Here is a 15,071-nt window from a genome sequence, read left to right on the forward strand (position 1 = left end):
CCACCACACCCCCTTCTACAACCCTCTCTCCTTCCCAACGCTCTTCCTTCCCTCTGAGCGTCGGCGTGCACCGACCCTCCACTGCTCTCCCGTGTCCCTCACTCCCTGCACGCTCACCACCTCTCCTCTCCCCTCTCTTCCTTCTCTCTCTCTCTTTCTCTCTCTCTCTCTCTCTCTCGCACTTTTACAGACCCTCCAGTCTTCCCCACTCCCTCTCTCGCTCCATCAGGCTCCTCTTGCCGCCCCCCTCCTCTCCTGTGGGGTGGAGGGGTTGCGTTAGGGGGGAGAAGAGGGGGCAGCTGTTTTGGCCTGTTGATGTCAGGGCCCGTCCCCTCTCCTTCCTCGTGGGGGAGTAACGAGATAGTGCTTCATTCACACACGTCATCCCTCCAGACTCTGCGGCTTTGGGAAACACACCGTCGGCTCCGTCCTCCGCCTCCCCCGTCCTCCCTCCTGGGGCTTCGCTGAGGACTTTTAACCATCTCCTCGCCCCGTTTGTTTCCACTCATCCCCACTCTGATTGGGAGCGCGCGTGATGAAGTGCGTAGCCGCAGCCTTTACTTAACGAGGCATCCGGCATGAAACTCTATCGAGTCCCTCGTTGGCTCCTTGGAAACAACGACAGCCTCTGTTCTTAAAAACTCGCTGGTTAAATTCCTCAAGGGACAGATTCTTCTCAGAGATTCTCTCTTTGCAGAAGACACACACAGACACACAAACACACACATGCACGCTATACTCAAACTGGGTTCCACAGACAAAATGCTGCCTCAAGCCAGAGGTTTTTAGGGTTGCGAGGGGGAAAAACATCTTCAACAATAAACTCTTTCTACAAGCATGTTTTCCGGCTCCTAGTGGAAGAGGACAAGGCGTTCTTTAATGGAATCCAAGCAGGACAAATTAGCTGCTGTGCGGCTGAATTAGGTGACGGCGAATTCATAAGTGCATGAGGAACAAATTTCATTTTGGCTTGAGCCTCTGAGGGCAAGACACATTCATTCTTTGGCTTACGGGCGGCTACATTTTGATTTCGAAGTGTTGTGGTTTGGACTGGAGCACAGTGGGACCCTCCTGCGAGGACCAGCTGCTGATTTATCTAGAGCAACAGGGTGGGGAACCAAATGGTGGGCCTCTAAGGTACACACATACAAACACATTTTACACACAGCCCCCTTTTCACCAACTTCTCACCAATGTAAGTTAATCAAGTCTCAAAGAAGCCTGCAGTTCAAACTTTACTCACACTGGAGCAGTTTGGAATCTGTCCTTGCAATGTGACAGAAGAAACTCATTTATTACTATGGGAAAACCACCGCCGAGTCCTGGTTTAGGTGGGTAAAATGTTATTCTATGGCCACGCTTTTGACAGCAGCACTTCTGCAGGTTTCGTATCAAATCTTTCCATATTGTTACCATATTATATTCACGGTAGAAGTGCTTCCAACAAGGGAGATAATAGTGACAACAATATCAGCTGTATGAACAATTACATTTTATTACGTGCATGTTGCAAACATCACACAATAAGATAATGTTGACTATTAACTTTATGTATTAGAACCCAGATCACACTCTGGTCCCACCTCTGCAAGAAATCTAACTTCATTAAAATAACAACTTAACAGATCTAAATTTTAGGAACTATCTCAAAGAGTCTTCTGGGACCAGGCTAATGATAAACTGCATCATGAAGTCATTATTTTGGATATAACCGTATGACATGAATTCAGGAAGTGAAGATACGGAGCTATTCTGAAATCTTTATAATAGTCACTACTTTAGAAATCAGTATTTTGCAATTGTAAGTCATTTTTAGATTTTATTGAAAAAAACAAAACAACCGTGTTCCTGACAGTAGGCTTCCAGAAGTCTTATGTGTCAAGAGATCTTAAAATAAAAATATATTTTTATAACCATTATTGATTTATTTGATTTCCACACATAAACCAGTTACCCGTATCATTATTTTAGTATTAAAACATTAAACCATGCAGCCCTAAGGCAGCATGCCTGGATTTTGCCTTGCAGTGATCAGGTTTCCCGCAGTGACCATAGAGCAGACGCGTGAAGGAGGAGTCTGGTGGATTTCTGTGTGTGGGATGTGAAGCTCAGCAGGATCCCAACCAGCTGCCACCTGCAGAGACCCCCGCCCCCCCGCTGAAGAAATACCGCTGAAGTCGTCTGGCTCAAAGACCACACTGGAACGTGACGCAAGGGAACGGCAGCAGGTTTCTTTTGATGCGAGTTGCCACACAGGGACGGCAAAGTTTTTTTTTCTTTTTTTTTTTTAACCAGCTGTTTGTAATGGCCTATTGCAAATTAAAAAAAAAATGTGTCAAGTTTTATATCTGCATGTGCAAAAAACAGTGTCGGGAATGAGAAGTGGGGGGGTGAAGGGGCCTTCAAACTGCTGGACTGAATTGTGAATGACTAGATATGGCTCTTAATGTGTGGTGAACAACATGTATGGAGCCACAGGTGCAAAGTCCATGCACAATGACCACATACTATCAAAACTGATGTAATGAACCCAATTTATTGCAGCTTGCAAGACAGGTTTGCGTCATCTCATGGAAATAATCACATCCCATTACAGGAAACTTCAGACCTTCCCCCACTTATTTGTGTTCCTGGGCTTCAGGATGTATGCACTATTGAGACAGCTGTGCAGGACCTTCAGGGCGAGTGGACGAGATGGAGACCGAGAGACTTCGGTGGAGTTGATGAAAAAGATATCGGCACAACGATGGGGTGGATGACAGCAGTGACACTTGAAAATCCTAACGTGACAATCTCATTAGCAGTGTTGTGGTTTCTCTTCTCGCCTCAGTCTGGACACTCACGGAGTCACACCATTCATTTTTTTAGCACCGCCATCATTTCTGGAGTCAAGGTGAGGGACTGATTTGCTCAACATGACATTGACACGTGTTGCAAAGGTTTGCAGCCAGTTTTAGCATTCATGTTTATTAGTAATGGAAGACAGGATTTTTTCTTCTTCTGGATTAATTTTTTTCCTTGAATAAAATTTTACGAGTGGTTAAAATGTCACAATTACCAAATTAGCCACGGAGGAATAAAAAGCAATTTTGATTTATAACTAGATAGGTAACGAATAAAGTATGCAAATCGGTCAAAACATTAAAAAAAAAAAAAGGATTCCACTCACTAAACTGCATCTTTTGTTGTATAAATCCTACTTCCGCCCAAACCTGTGATCCATAAATATACAAATTCAATGTTCCCCACTTTTTCCATTTATTTATTACAATTAAGTCAATGTTATCCATCATTTTGCCATATTACAGCTACTGCTTCTTTCATTTAAAACAAGTCCATGGTGCGACTATTCTCCTGAAACCGGAATAGCCCTGAAGGTGGGGGGGAGGGTGAGGACGGGGGAAGGATGGGTAGCTGGGTGGGTTTTTTTTTTGACTGGACAGGTTTGTAGCAGGAAAGAAGGAAGTGAGTAATGTCCTCCCAGGTGCCTCATCCACGTATGAGTTTCTTTTTTCATAAGCTATGTGAGAATAATTTTTTTTTTTTAAACTTGAAATTTCTCTTCGTCTTGCACTTCCAGACCTCGTCTCTCTCTCGTCTTATTCTTCCTCTAGTCTACGTCCTCTGCGTCGTCTCCTTGGTCTCCATCCATTAGCAAAGCGGCGTACTTACTGGCTGAGCTGAATTTCTGAAAAAAAAATAAATCAAGAGACCAACAAACTCAGTCAGTACAGGGGCAGATGCCAGGAAAATACAGCGCACACTAGACATGAGATGACAACTCGTACAGAGCTTGAGAGAACAAGGGGCTTTCTAAAGGAGAGTTGTTTTTTTTTTTAAATTAATTTTCTTTTATTTTTTAGGTCGATGCTGAACAGGGGCCTCTGGTAAAATGACCTCTTGAGGGGGAGGGGGAGGGGAACCATTGGGCGGGGAGGAGCTCTGGTGACTGAGTCTGGCTAAACCTTGGCCGTGAAGGACTTACAGGGGCTGGGCTTTCTTCAAATTTCTTTGGCTCTGGAGGTGGTCTGGAGTCTCGGTCTCTTCTGATATCCTTTCTACAATCAGAATTGACACAGGTTAAACTGTATCAGCAGAGCGTGGCACTGCAAAGTTCACCCCTGTTGTCAAAGCCGAAGCCAAGCGAGCGCTACTTCCATCGCTAAGGCTCTTCTGTCTGACAGGAAAAAGTGAAAAGGCAACTAAGATTGAGACATTTTAAAGTGGACGTGAAACACAAAGCGTAGTTATCCTTATTTTTTAAAAGGTCTTCCACCCTAAAAAGATGACGTTTCAACACTGATGGCAAAAGGTATTTCAAAACACGGCCGTTTAAGTTTATCTGTTAAACCAACGGGCGGCGCCATTGCTGTTGTGACGTCACGGCATTGGTGGCTGAACTTGTCAACCCAGCGATCTTGACTGGAAATAACTGAAGAGTGATTCAAAATGGCAGGAAATAGGAGCTAGGACGAATAATAATAAAAAAAACATACATTTTGCCATCAGTGTTGAAACATGCGTCATCTTTTTAGGGTGGGAGCCCTTTTTAAAATCAGGATAACTACGTCTTGCATTTCATGTCCACTTTAAGTTCAGGAGTGCTTTGCTGTTGTGCTGCTGACACTGTCGGACTAAAGCTGTGAACACTTATTGCTGTGAACAGCGACTCCGTGTGCACCTGCGCTGCGCGGGTGCCACCTGAGCACAGGGTTCGCACCCCCCCCCCCGTCTCGTCGGGAACTTGCGGCATTTGCTCGCTTCAGTTTGCTGACCTGTCAGCCTCCTTTCTTCGGTCTCTGTTGGACCCCTCTCCTGGACCCCGCCCCGCTCCGGGCCCCGCCGGCCCCCCTCGCACCTTTGGGGGCCCCCGGTCCCGTCGCACACAGTCAGCCTTGTTCTCATCTTAAAGGAGAAGCCAGACAGTTGAGTGAGGGGAGGTTGGTGGACTGGGTACAGTAGACCACACTCGCAACACACTGCAGCGTGAGAAGCCACTGGGTTGGATTCAAAAGCGTGTTAGTCACTGACGGAGGGCCAGACGAGAGGAGCGCAACTTTTCGGGTGCAATCGAGACACCGAATCCGGATTTGACCCTCAAGACAAGAAGTGATTGAGGAGGATTGAAAGACTGGTTTCCCCAGATGGACACTGAATGAGCTGAAAACCCCAGATCTCCATTCTGATGCCAAAGTTGGTCAATTTGATTGAACCGGACAAGTTTGAAGGCCCTTCACAATAAAAGTATCAGCGCTAATGGGCACAAACACACACAGTTTGCAAAAGCCTCAGAAAGCAGTTTTGTTTTTCCTCCCCAGAAAGAGCAAAACATGAAGCTGCCCAGCGACTCGACACAAGGACGCCACGTCGTTCACACCACACAACAGTTGCTGCCGCAGGCTTCACACAGGACATTTCCAAGACGACAGCAGAAAGGGGGGGGTCTGCTCTTCCAGGCTACCACCAAAGCTCCAGAGACGGCCGGCCCAGCGGGTCTGTAAGTCAAACACTTCCAAGGTTCAGAGTTCTACACCCCACACACTGTTGGATGGGCGGGCAGAGAGCACACGAACTGCGACCCTGAGCCGGGCGAGGCCCCACAGCCCTTCACGTGTTCCATCTCCATCCTTCCGCAACATCGCAGACGATGGCAAACAAACCAGAGGCCAGAACTCGTGAAGAACTTGGTGGACCAACGACCACTTCAGGGGAAGCGCGCCGCCCTTTCAGGTTGTCTTCATTAGTCGGGAAATATTAATTATTAATTAATTAATAATATTAATAACTTGTGTGGCTTCCTCGAGTCCCGAAGTCGAGGAGGCGTCTTGCAACTTCCCCGTGTTTTCTGGGACATTTTTGATTTTAACTGTTTAAAATTTTTGATTTGAACTGCTTAAAATTTTTGATTTTACTGTTTTAACTGTTTGTTTACTGCAACGATGTTGCAGTAAACACAACTTGTTTGTTGGCGTAGGACCCGAGGAAACCGACTATTCTTAGATTGAAAAATTAGAAGATGAGAAACAGGCACTTTTGGACATAGTTCTCGTTAAACATAAGCTTTTTGTCATCACTTGAGGGGGTCAATGATTAAAAGTGAATTTTGTTAGGTCATCTTTGTGAAAATATGTTGAATGACACCGTTTGTTTTTTTTGCAGTGTGACAAATAAAAATAGAAATGGAAGAAATTAAGCCGGCAGGTTTTGAGATCTACAGAAGTCGCACCAAGATGTTCACTTGGGTTTATTTTGAACTCTCAGAGCCATCAGTGTGCCGTACCTTTTCCAGCTCCTCTTTCATCTGCATAACCTGGGGAACTGAAAAAAGAAAGCAAGCAGAGTCAGAGGGGATGGGAAACACGAATGTTGGACTTTTTTCTGCAGGATATCTGAACATGGGAAAATCCCTCGTTCATTCAGCAGGGGGCGCCTTTCCGGACGTGAGCCAGGCGCTCTCACCTGGGCTTCGGAGGAGCTGAACCGCTCGGGGAGACGGGGGAGACTGGCGGGCGTCCTTCGCCGTCACAGGAACCCACGCTGGCCGCGCTCCTCCTGGCCCAGGCGTTCTCCTTGGGGGGCGGAGCAGGCATCACCTTGATCGGCTCCTTGGAGGAAGTGGAGGCAGGGGGGACAGGGGAGGTCCCCGGGGAGGGGGGGTCGCCTTCCCGCCCGCTGAAGACCTCGTTCTCCCCCGAGCGGTCGCCGTCTCGACACCGGGAGCCTGGTGGAGGAGGGGAGGAGCACACGTGAGCTTCGTCAACATTCTCACCAGGGCTGTAACCATTATGTTTGTCGTCGACTAATCTATCCAGCAGTTTTTCCATAAGTCACGATTATTTTCTTTATTTTCACCACCTATATTGGACTTCTGCTTAACCTAACTTGCTTAAATCTTCACACCTGTGTTATACAGTAGTCTGACATCATATATTTTTAAACAAATATATCAAAATAATGACACATAAAGCATTTATCCGGGACATAGTTGCTATATTTTCCAACGTAAAATATCAAAGGCATTATTAATTCAAAGGTTTAACGGTTACGCGTTAACGCGTTTCGCTTGGAGTTTTCAAGCCTTTATCAAAGCGTTCAGTGTTGCAGCCGGACTGTAATTTTATCATTCAGCAATTTACAATAACACGACGCGTCAACGCTTCAATTTTCGCGCCAACGTATTTAATGCTGTCGAGGTAATCGATGGCATCGACTAATTGTTGCAGCCCAAATTCTCACAGGACATTTTCCAACCAACCAATCAACCAACAAACCAACCAACAAACCAACCAGCAAACCAACCAGCAAACCAACCAACAAACCAACCAACAAACCAACCAACCAGCAAACCAACCTATTTCAGTCTCTGCTGGTGGCTCACCTCTCCCGGAAGTGCTTCCTGGCAGTGAGGATTCACTTCCTGTGCGGGATCGCTGACCCTGAGACTCCTCAGTGCGCCAGCTGGGGTCCCTAAAAAACACGCAAGACAAGAGTTAAACACGTCTGCAACCCACAGGTCGACGGAGGGAACGGGCTGCTCAAACTAATCCGGTTTCGAGCAGTTCAACTTCTGGACTCCTGACCTGTCTCGCATCTTTCTTTCAGGTCCTCGGCCTTTGTCCTCTTCCAGCTGCCTCTGCATCCTCTCCTCCTGTTTCTTCAGCCTCTCCTCCACCTCCCTCTCCTTGGACGCCGTGTCGACCGGCTTGGCTGCGCCAAAGATGGATGAAGCTCTGCTGCCGGAGCTCTGAGGCGGAGGCGCAGGCGCAGGGGAAACGTTACCGCTGCCGCCGCCGCCACCTCCACCTCCTCCTCCACCACCGCTGCCGTCCTCCTCCTTGGGCACGCTACGAGGCTTCAGGTTCAACCTGGGTCTCTGCGCAGGAGCTGCCAAGAGATTGGAAAGAATAAGCGAGACGTGGAGTGCTGTGTGTGTACGCGATGAGGTCACAGAAGCACTTTAAAAAAAGGCAACTTTTCCCGCTTGTCTATTTTTAAGGACTTCCACCGTCTCATTCCATTGAAAACGCTGACACTGAACATAACTTTGACCAGCAAGTGTGCTAAAATTAAGCCGTCATGCTAAAATATGAACATGCAGTTGTGAGGACAAGTTAAAATCTCCTAAGAAAAGTTCTCACTGTTATATTCCAGTACGCGTTACGATTCTCAAAAAAAAAAACAACAACAACACATTTACATAATAGCTGCATTTCCATTACAGTGTTTTGCAGAATAAAAGCGATATTTCTAAAATTTAGACAAAGTACAATTGAGATCTGCAGGCGTTTCCATTGAATGGTGTGAAGAGCAAAAGCCGTAATTCTTGTAAAATCTCGTCCTGCGAGACCCCACTGAGGAGGACGGAGGTACAAAACATTTTGCAACAAATCTGCATTTCCATCTTTGCTGTCAAGAACGGCTGTAAAGAATGTTGAATGTTGTTTTTGTCTTTCATTGCTTGTAAAAATGATTCCGCCTCCTCCTCCTCTGTCCAACCATAACGCGGCGCTTTCGCTTGAAAGGAACTGGTCACGTGACCCCATATGTCACGTCCGGTGACGTGTAAATGCCATAAAGTGTTTCCATGGCACTTTTGCGATATCCCTCTACACGGATACGTCTGAAAAACCACCAGAGCGTCAAAACCTTTTAGCCATATTTCAGAGGTTTTTCCATTACCAGTTTTTTATTGCAATATTTAGGTTTTGCACAATTCTGGGGGTAATGGGAGTGCAGCTATAGATACCACATCCTAACATCATCTGCAGTTTCTAAAGAGACTTTTTGTATTTACTAAGTAAGGCCAAGAGTAAGAATGAACACTCACCTCCCTCCTCACGCCTTTCCTCACGCCTTTCCTCTCGGTCTCCTCCGTAACGGTCATGATCACCATAACGGTCTCGGTCACCGTAGCGGTCCCGATCCCGGTCCCGGTCGCGATCGCCGTAACGGTCGCCGCTTCCCCGGCTGTCGTCATAATCACGGCGAAAGCCGCTGCCAAAGGCCCGACGACCTCCGCCGCCGCCGCCGCCGCCGCCACCACCACGAGAGTCGAAACCTGGAAGAAGGGTGTTCAGAGAGGAAACGCTCAGAAAAAAAGGAAAAAAAAAGAAGGAAAAAGTGGAACAAAATGGCAAGTGGGAAAGACAAAAAGGGGGCAGAGCAGCTCACCTCTGTCGAAGTCCCTGCGGTCCCGGTCCTCAAAGCGATCCCGGTAGCGGTCTCGTCCTCCGTCGTAACGGTCGTTGTCCCTCCGCGGCCCATCTCGGAACCGATCCGACTCGTAGCGGTCGCGTGATCCTGAGCGCAAGCACGGACATTAAGTGCGTTGTTGACATGCGTGGATATTTTATGCGATTAAAAACTGACCAACTCCACACAATGTTGTCTGAAAGGTATTTAAAAAAACAAACAACTAAATCCATTACGTTATAAAGCTGTGATGGTCGGAAAAGCGTCGCCAACATTTGTGGGGACGTCGCTGTTAATTGAGAAGACTCACTCTCTCCAAAGGCATCGTCCCTTCTGGGAGGTTTTTCCTCTTGATCCGAGCTGGGCCGAGCCCTCCAGTCGGTGTCCGTCTTGTCAGGACCCATGTCTGACATCCGGCCACCTCTGTCTCGGCCCCCCATCGACCCGCCATCTCTCTCTGAGGCGCGAACGAAAAATAATGAAATAACTCTTTAAATACAAAGGTTAAGGGGTATAAGACTAATCCTGCTAAAAAAATAAATAAACAACTCTCATAATGTACCTTTATCATTGGACTGGTCTGCAATGTCCACGCGGATCCTTCGGTTTCCCAGGTTCTGGAAGACGAACAGAAAGAGGACAGCAAGTCATTTCCACACACACACACACACACACACACACACACACACACACACACACACACACACACACACACACACACACACACACACACACACACACACACACACACACACACACACACACACACACACACACACACACAGAAATACCCGCAGAACACATATTTGATGAAAATCAGTAACCGTTTTGTTTTCCCCTTTCACAATCCAATACAAACATATTTAATAATGACTCATAACATAAGTGGGTTAACCCAAATGAAAATGTCCTTGTAGATGATTCCTCTCACCTCCTCGCTGAGACTGAGGGCACTCAGGAGGGATTCCACATCATCAAACTCAGCGTAGCCGAAGCCCTTCAGCCTCTCCGGGTTACTGGGCTCTCGAGGCAGACGCACTGCACTGATCTGGAGGGCAGGAGAGCAAAAAAAAAACAAAAAACAGCTGAGACAGAGAAACTGCGTTGTATTGCTAACGCAAATAGAATCAAGCGATACAAACTGCCGTGTAAATGGAAGGAGGGGAGGAGGAAGTGAGATGCCTTTGGAAACAACACGTCTATGCAAACACTACCAGTCATTTGTAGCAAAGTCATAGAGACAGGGAATGTGACTTAGCATTACGTAACAGGGCTGAAACGCATTTTAACCGACTCATCGTGCCAGTTGACACCAAGGGGAATTTATAAAAATGACTTTACCACATTATAAAAAGTCAGACACTGAATAAGCTGTTTTTTTAGTTTCACATTAATATTTTCCAATGGGGGGAAAAAAATGTGCCTCCAATACAAGAACTTGCCCAGTTCCTGTAGGTGTAAAAAAAAGAAATTCCCCCAACGCTCCAAGCAACACGAGTGAAGCAGTGTGGCCAAATCTGTATGTGAACTATTGCTTTTATGCAAGTAAGACAAAAAAACTCAAGTTAGATACGAGGGATATCACATCCTGCTCCCGATAAACTAAAGCAAGCTTAGAGAGTACATGTTAAGAGCTGTAAAAGAAAAAAAAACAAAAAAAAAACAGTTGAGCTTACGAAAGCACAAGTTCAAAAGAAAAAAACAAAACAGTAATGGAGGTGGTGTTGCATGTGTGCCTGGAGCAAACAAATGGCTTCAGACAGTGAAACCACAAGCTCAAACCATTAAGGGCCGCGTTAAGGCGTGCAAAAAAACCTACTGCCAAGCCACGGAAGAACTCTTTGATGGACTCCTCAGTGACATCATAGGGCAGGTTTCCCAGGAAGGCTGTGTAGGGCGGGCTGCGGGGCAGCTGCGCACGGTTGATGTTGGGCTCACGGGCCGACCGGGGTGCTGTGGGCAGGATGGAGCGGTCGATGGGGGGAGCTCGGTAGCTGTCCTCCTCTGTGTGCCAGGAGGTCGACACTGAGGGAGAGAGAGAGAGAGAGAGAGAGAGAGAGAGAGAGAGAGAGAGAGAGAGAGAGAGAGAGAGAGAGAGAGAGAGAACAAGTGAAGTCAAGAACTGTACCACTGATCGATAGACTTGTGAGGCTATTTGAAATCAGCTTCACAAACTAGCATTTCAAATATGTCAAAACTTTGCGTGACTAAACAACAAGAAACAAAAAAATAAAAAGGTGGGCTTAAGTAATTCTGAGCCAGTGATGTTTCCACAAAGAAACAAACTGGAAGACTTGAGATGCAGGACAAAAAGTAGTGCATCTTCGATTCCATGCTCACCGTCTCCATCCAAGTCGTCGGTCTCATCGGCCCAGCTGGTGGCCTTGGCCGGGTAGCTGGGCGGGGCAGGGGTGCCGCTGCCTCCACTATCCTCTGCCAGGAAGTCCGTCAGAGTGAGGGTCTTCCCCTTTTTATTCTTCTTCTTAGCTGCACAAGATGACAAAACACACAGTGTTAGCTGTGAACGAGGCTTCGAGCTAACTGCCAATGAAAATGATGATGACTAAATACCAACTAAAGCTAAAAATTGTTGCTTGTTCTAAAGAATACTATGATGCATTTGGACAATTCTGATTTATAAGGTAATGGATAACGATATTAAGTTGTTTAAAAAAGAAAAAGAAAAAAAAAGGGCAAGGCACACTTTTGGAACCGATTATGAAAGCACCAACTTCAGTTCTGTTTATGCCTCTGCAGGTACAAGTTTTTCCAGTTCAACCACAGATGGAAGAGTACAGGGGGTGGGGGTGTTAAACAACACATTGTGCAGCTGCAACAACTAGATGGCAAAACTGCACTCAAAGGTTTGGGGTCACTGACTAATTTCTGCATTGAACCCCATTATAACCAGCTTCATGAAAGAATCTACCGTAATGCTCCAAGAACATTACTCGTGCACAAAAACGTCAAGCAGATGCGGTCTTACTGGACTATCACCCCCCACCCCCACCCACACAGAGATGCTGAGCTGAAAGAAAGAAAAATGTTTTGAGTTGACAATAAAGTTTGTTCTACTTCCACACAACTAAGTCTGTTCATTGTAAATGTACCAGCAGTAGTAATAACACCATGTTGCTGACACATTTTCTGTGTGAACATTTATTTAACTCTACATTAGCAGCCAACCAAAGAGGAAAAGACATTAGCTCTGTATGTTCCAATGTCTTTACATTTATCCCGCGTTGCATTCTAATTCCTATTGCTGTGAAGTCCTGATCAACAAGATAAGAAATGTTAAATATCCAATTATGACCCAATAAAAAAAAAACAAAAAAACAGAAATACCCTCCATTCCAGACCCTGTTTACTCTCATGGCAAACAGCTGCCAACCGCCCCATAAAGGCAGGCATGGTTTGTTTTGGTCCATGGCAGGATACAAAAACCCCAGGGAGCGACAAAGGTGGATGCGAGCTTTATTGTGAAAATCCATGCTGTCAGGACATTCTTCACGCAAGCCGTTGGAGAGAGAAAAAATATACATACACCGAGCACGGCGAAAGGACGCTATGCTTCTGTTTCCCCATCTACGATATTTACTATCAATAAACCCTCCGTGTCGACAAGCCGAGCTTCTGTGACCCACAAAGCAGAAAACATTGTGTACCGATAGCCTGGCTCGGCTCGTCCCACTCATATGGTTACAAAATCACTCGGAGGTGCGTGACGTCGCACAAGTTTCCGCGTGCCACTGATTTCTCCTTTTGCTACAATGGCCACACGGCTAACTAGCTGGCTAGCGGCTAGCCACATGTTTACTGCGACGCCAGCTCGCTTTTGTCTTACGCCGATGATGACGGCGGCTTAAGGCAGCGAGGGACCGGCTGCCGGGGGAAGTGCCCATGTCGGCTTTGCCGGCTAGCATTTTAGGGCCTAGCTGCTTGCGTGGAGCCGGACTCCAAGTGCGCCATCACGGGCGAGCAAGACTTTTAGCCGGAGCGGAGAGGCAAAACGGCGGCCGATCCTCACAAAGTGCGCCGCAAGACGGGTGATTTTGAAGCCAAACTGGCAACCCGCCAGCGACCTGGTTCCCGTCCCGGGCGACACCACCGGGGGGAGCGTGCCGCGCACACGTGGAGAGTCCTCGGGCAGCCCGGACTCCTCGCAGTCAACCCCTCCTCCACCAAACGCGCTTGCGCCCGATGCTTATCAGCCTCCGCCACGGCCGTGCTACAATGTGCCAGCTCCACACGCACTTAGGAAAACAGCTCGTCGCAAAAAAACGGGCGGGCGTCCGCACTTGCGACCCGTCGGAGCACTGCACCGAGAGCCACCCTTTGATTGCAAACGCACGTTTTCTCTGCGTGAAATTCTCCACATTACTGCAGCGTTCATTCGCCTTCACCCTCCCTCCCCCCCACCCCCCCGACCAGTCGCGCCTCTTCACGGCTGAGCAAAATGCCCGCCAAGTCGCCCATTAGCGCCGGACAACGACGCCGTTCTCTCCGTTGAGCGTTTAACGTTCGCGAAAGTTCGCCGGATGAGTCGTATTCAAACGAAAGCCGTTGAAATCCCCCGATATCGCCCCAGATCGTTCACCCTCATAAACCTCACCTGACGCCGCCATGTTGGAGAGCGAGTTCGTAGTAGTTCCCGGATGTAAGCGTCAGAGGTTTATTTTCGGGGGCGCGCACCGCCGTTCACAGGCTCGTCTGCTCCCCCTGTGGCTGCAGACTGACACCACGTCAACATGGCCTTGAGATCGAGTTATTTTCATCGTTCGCAGTCTGTTTTGTGCCGTAGTTCTTTGAGGTGAAATATACCTATCGTCTCTCTGTCTTTTTGAATACCATAGAATACATAGATAGACAAAATGCTACTTGATTGATGCAGCACAAATAAGTCGTTTTTAACGTTCTTTGAAACGCGGGGAAAAGCTCACAAAATAAAAGTAGCCATTTCTCTCCTCTATTATATATAGTTATATTTTTAGAGTATCCCCTTCTTTTGTTGGGTGTGGTTTACGTTTAATTTTTTTTTTTTGGACTGTATTGTGACTTTAGCCCTTGGTCTTCTTTTGTAGTCGCATGTACTGGAAATTAGACCAAAAGAAGAATATAATATTTAAGCTAATGATTAAATGCTTAAACATTGATTTGGTCCATGTGTAAGTAATGGTAAAATGTTTGCTGTATTCTATTATACCATGCTAATCATGTTTGTGGATTTCAATGAGATCTTTTTATAATAATCAGTTGGCCGAATAAGAACAATTATAAGGAGGAGCTAATTAGCTTCAAACCAGCCCTTGACGGTATAAACGTTGTTCAAAGGACAGAATTTAGTAACGTAACAGCACAACTCCTTGTATTTCAGCACTTTTCATGCCTGTCAAGGGTATTCTGCCACCTAATGGCCAAACAATTTAAATCAGCTTTAGACCTTCAGTAACATCGTCTGTCCTCTTGACAGGGAGGCGTTTTCAAACTTTCACACCCTGCAGAGCATTTTCAAAAATGTGCGGTTACCGTCTGTGCGGTTTCCGTGAAAACGCTGGCTTCATGGAAACGCAAGGTCGAAACGACAACATAAAAAAAAAAAAAAAAAAAAAATTCAGAGAAACCCGTCTTCGTGTATACAGCCACTCTGGGAAAAAAAGAAGCTAAATTGCCCTTTTCATTCCAACGCTTGCCAACTTCTTACATTGATGACGTAAGGCAGGAGGTCTGCAAAGAGCAACTCTGGAAAAAACAAACAAACAAACAAAAAAACACTAACAAAGTATTGTCTTATTTAACAGTGGCTATCACAAACACAATATTATGCTCATTTTTATGGTATCTAAGAAAAACTTACACAAGAACTGATTACTGTGGGTCGG

The 15,071-nt window shown here is 46.6% G+C and overlaps 1 protein-coding gene across 8 annotated transcripts; it reads right to left on the bottom strand.

Annotated features, from left to right (window-relative positions):
• Nucleotides 1-2,517: 2,517 nt before the first annotated feature.
• Nucleotides 2,518-13,954, bottom strand: eif4ba (eukaryotic translation initiation factor 4Ba). Of its 8 annotated transcripts, none has more exons than XM_076014419.1 (15): nt 13,805-13,954; nt 11,533-11,679; nt 11,012-11,217; nt 10,124-10,240; nt 9,755-9,809; nt 9,503-9,649; nt 9,172-9,300; nt 8,828-9,058; nt 7,581-7,884; nt 7,379-7,467; nt 6,460-6,721; nt 6,281-6,318; nt 4,776-4,905; nt 3,986-4,058; nt 2,518-3,688 (listed from the first exon to the last, which is right to left on the bottom strand). In XM_076014419.1, the coding sequence occupies exons 1-15, from the start codon at nt 13,815-13,817 to the stop codon at nt 3,611-3,613; spliced, it is 2,019 nt and encodes a 672-aa protein (XP_075870534.1). In that variant the 5' UTR covers nt 13,818-13,954; the 3' UTR covers nt 2,518-3,610. The 8 variants fall into 8 exon arrangements, 7 of the variants coding, with proteins under 7 accessions (XP_075870534.1, XP_075870536.1, XP_075870537.1 ...); XM_076014421.1 differs by lacking the exon at nt 13,805-13,954 and adding an exon at nt 13,106-13,130; XM_076014422.1 differs by lacking the exon at nt 13,805-13,954 and adding an exon at nt 12,538-12,559.
• Nucleotides 13,955-15,071: the final 1,117 nt, after the last annotated feature.

This window comes from Nelusetta ayraudi, unplaced genomic scaffold, assembly GCF_046127955.1.
Source record: "Nelusetta ayraudi isolate G7.1 ecotype Tasmania unplaced genomic scaffold, CSIRO-AGI_Nayr_v1 ptg000168l, whole genome shotgun sequence".
NCBI lineage: Eukaryota > Metazoa > Chordata > Actinopteri > Tetraodontiformes > Monacanthidae > Nelusetta > Nelusetta ayraudi.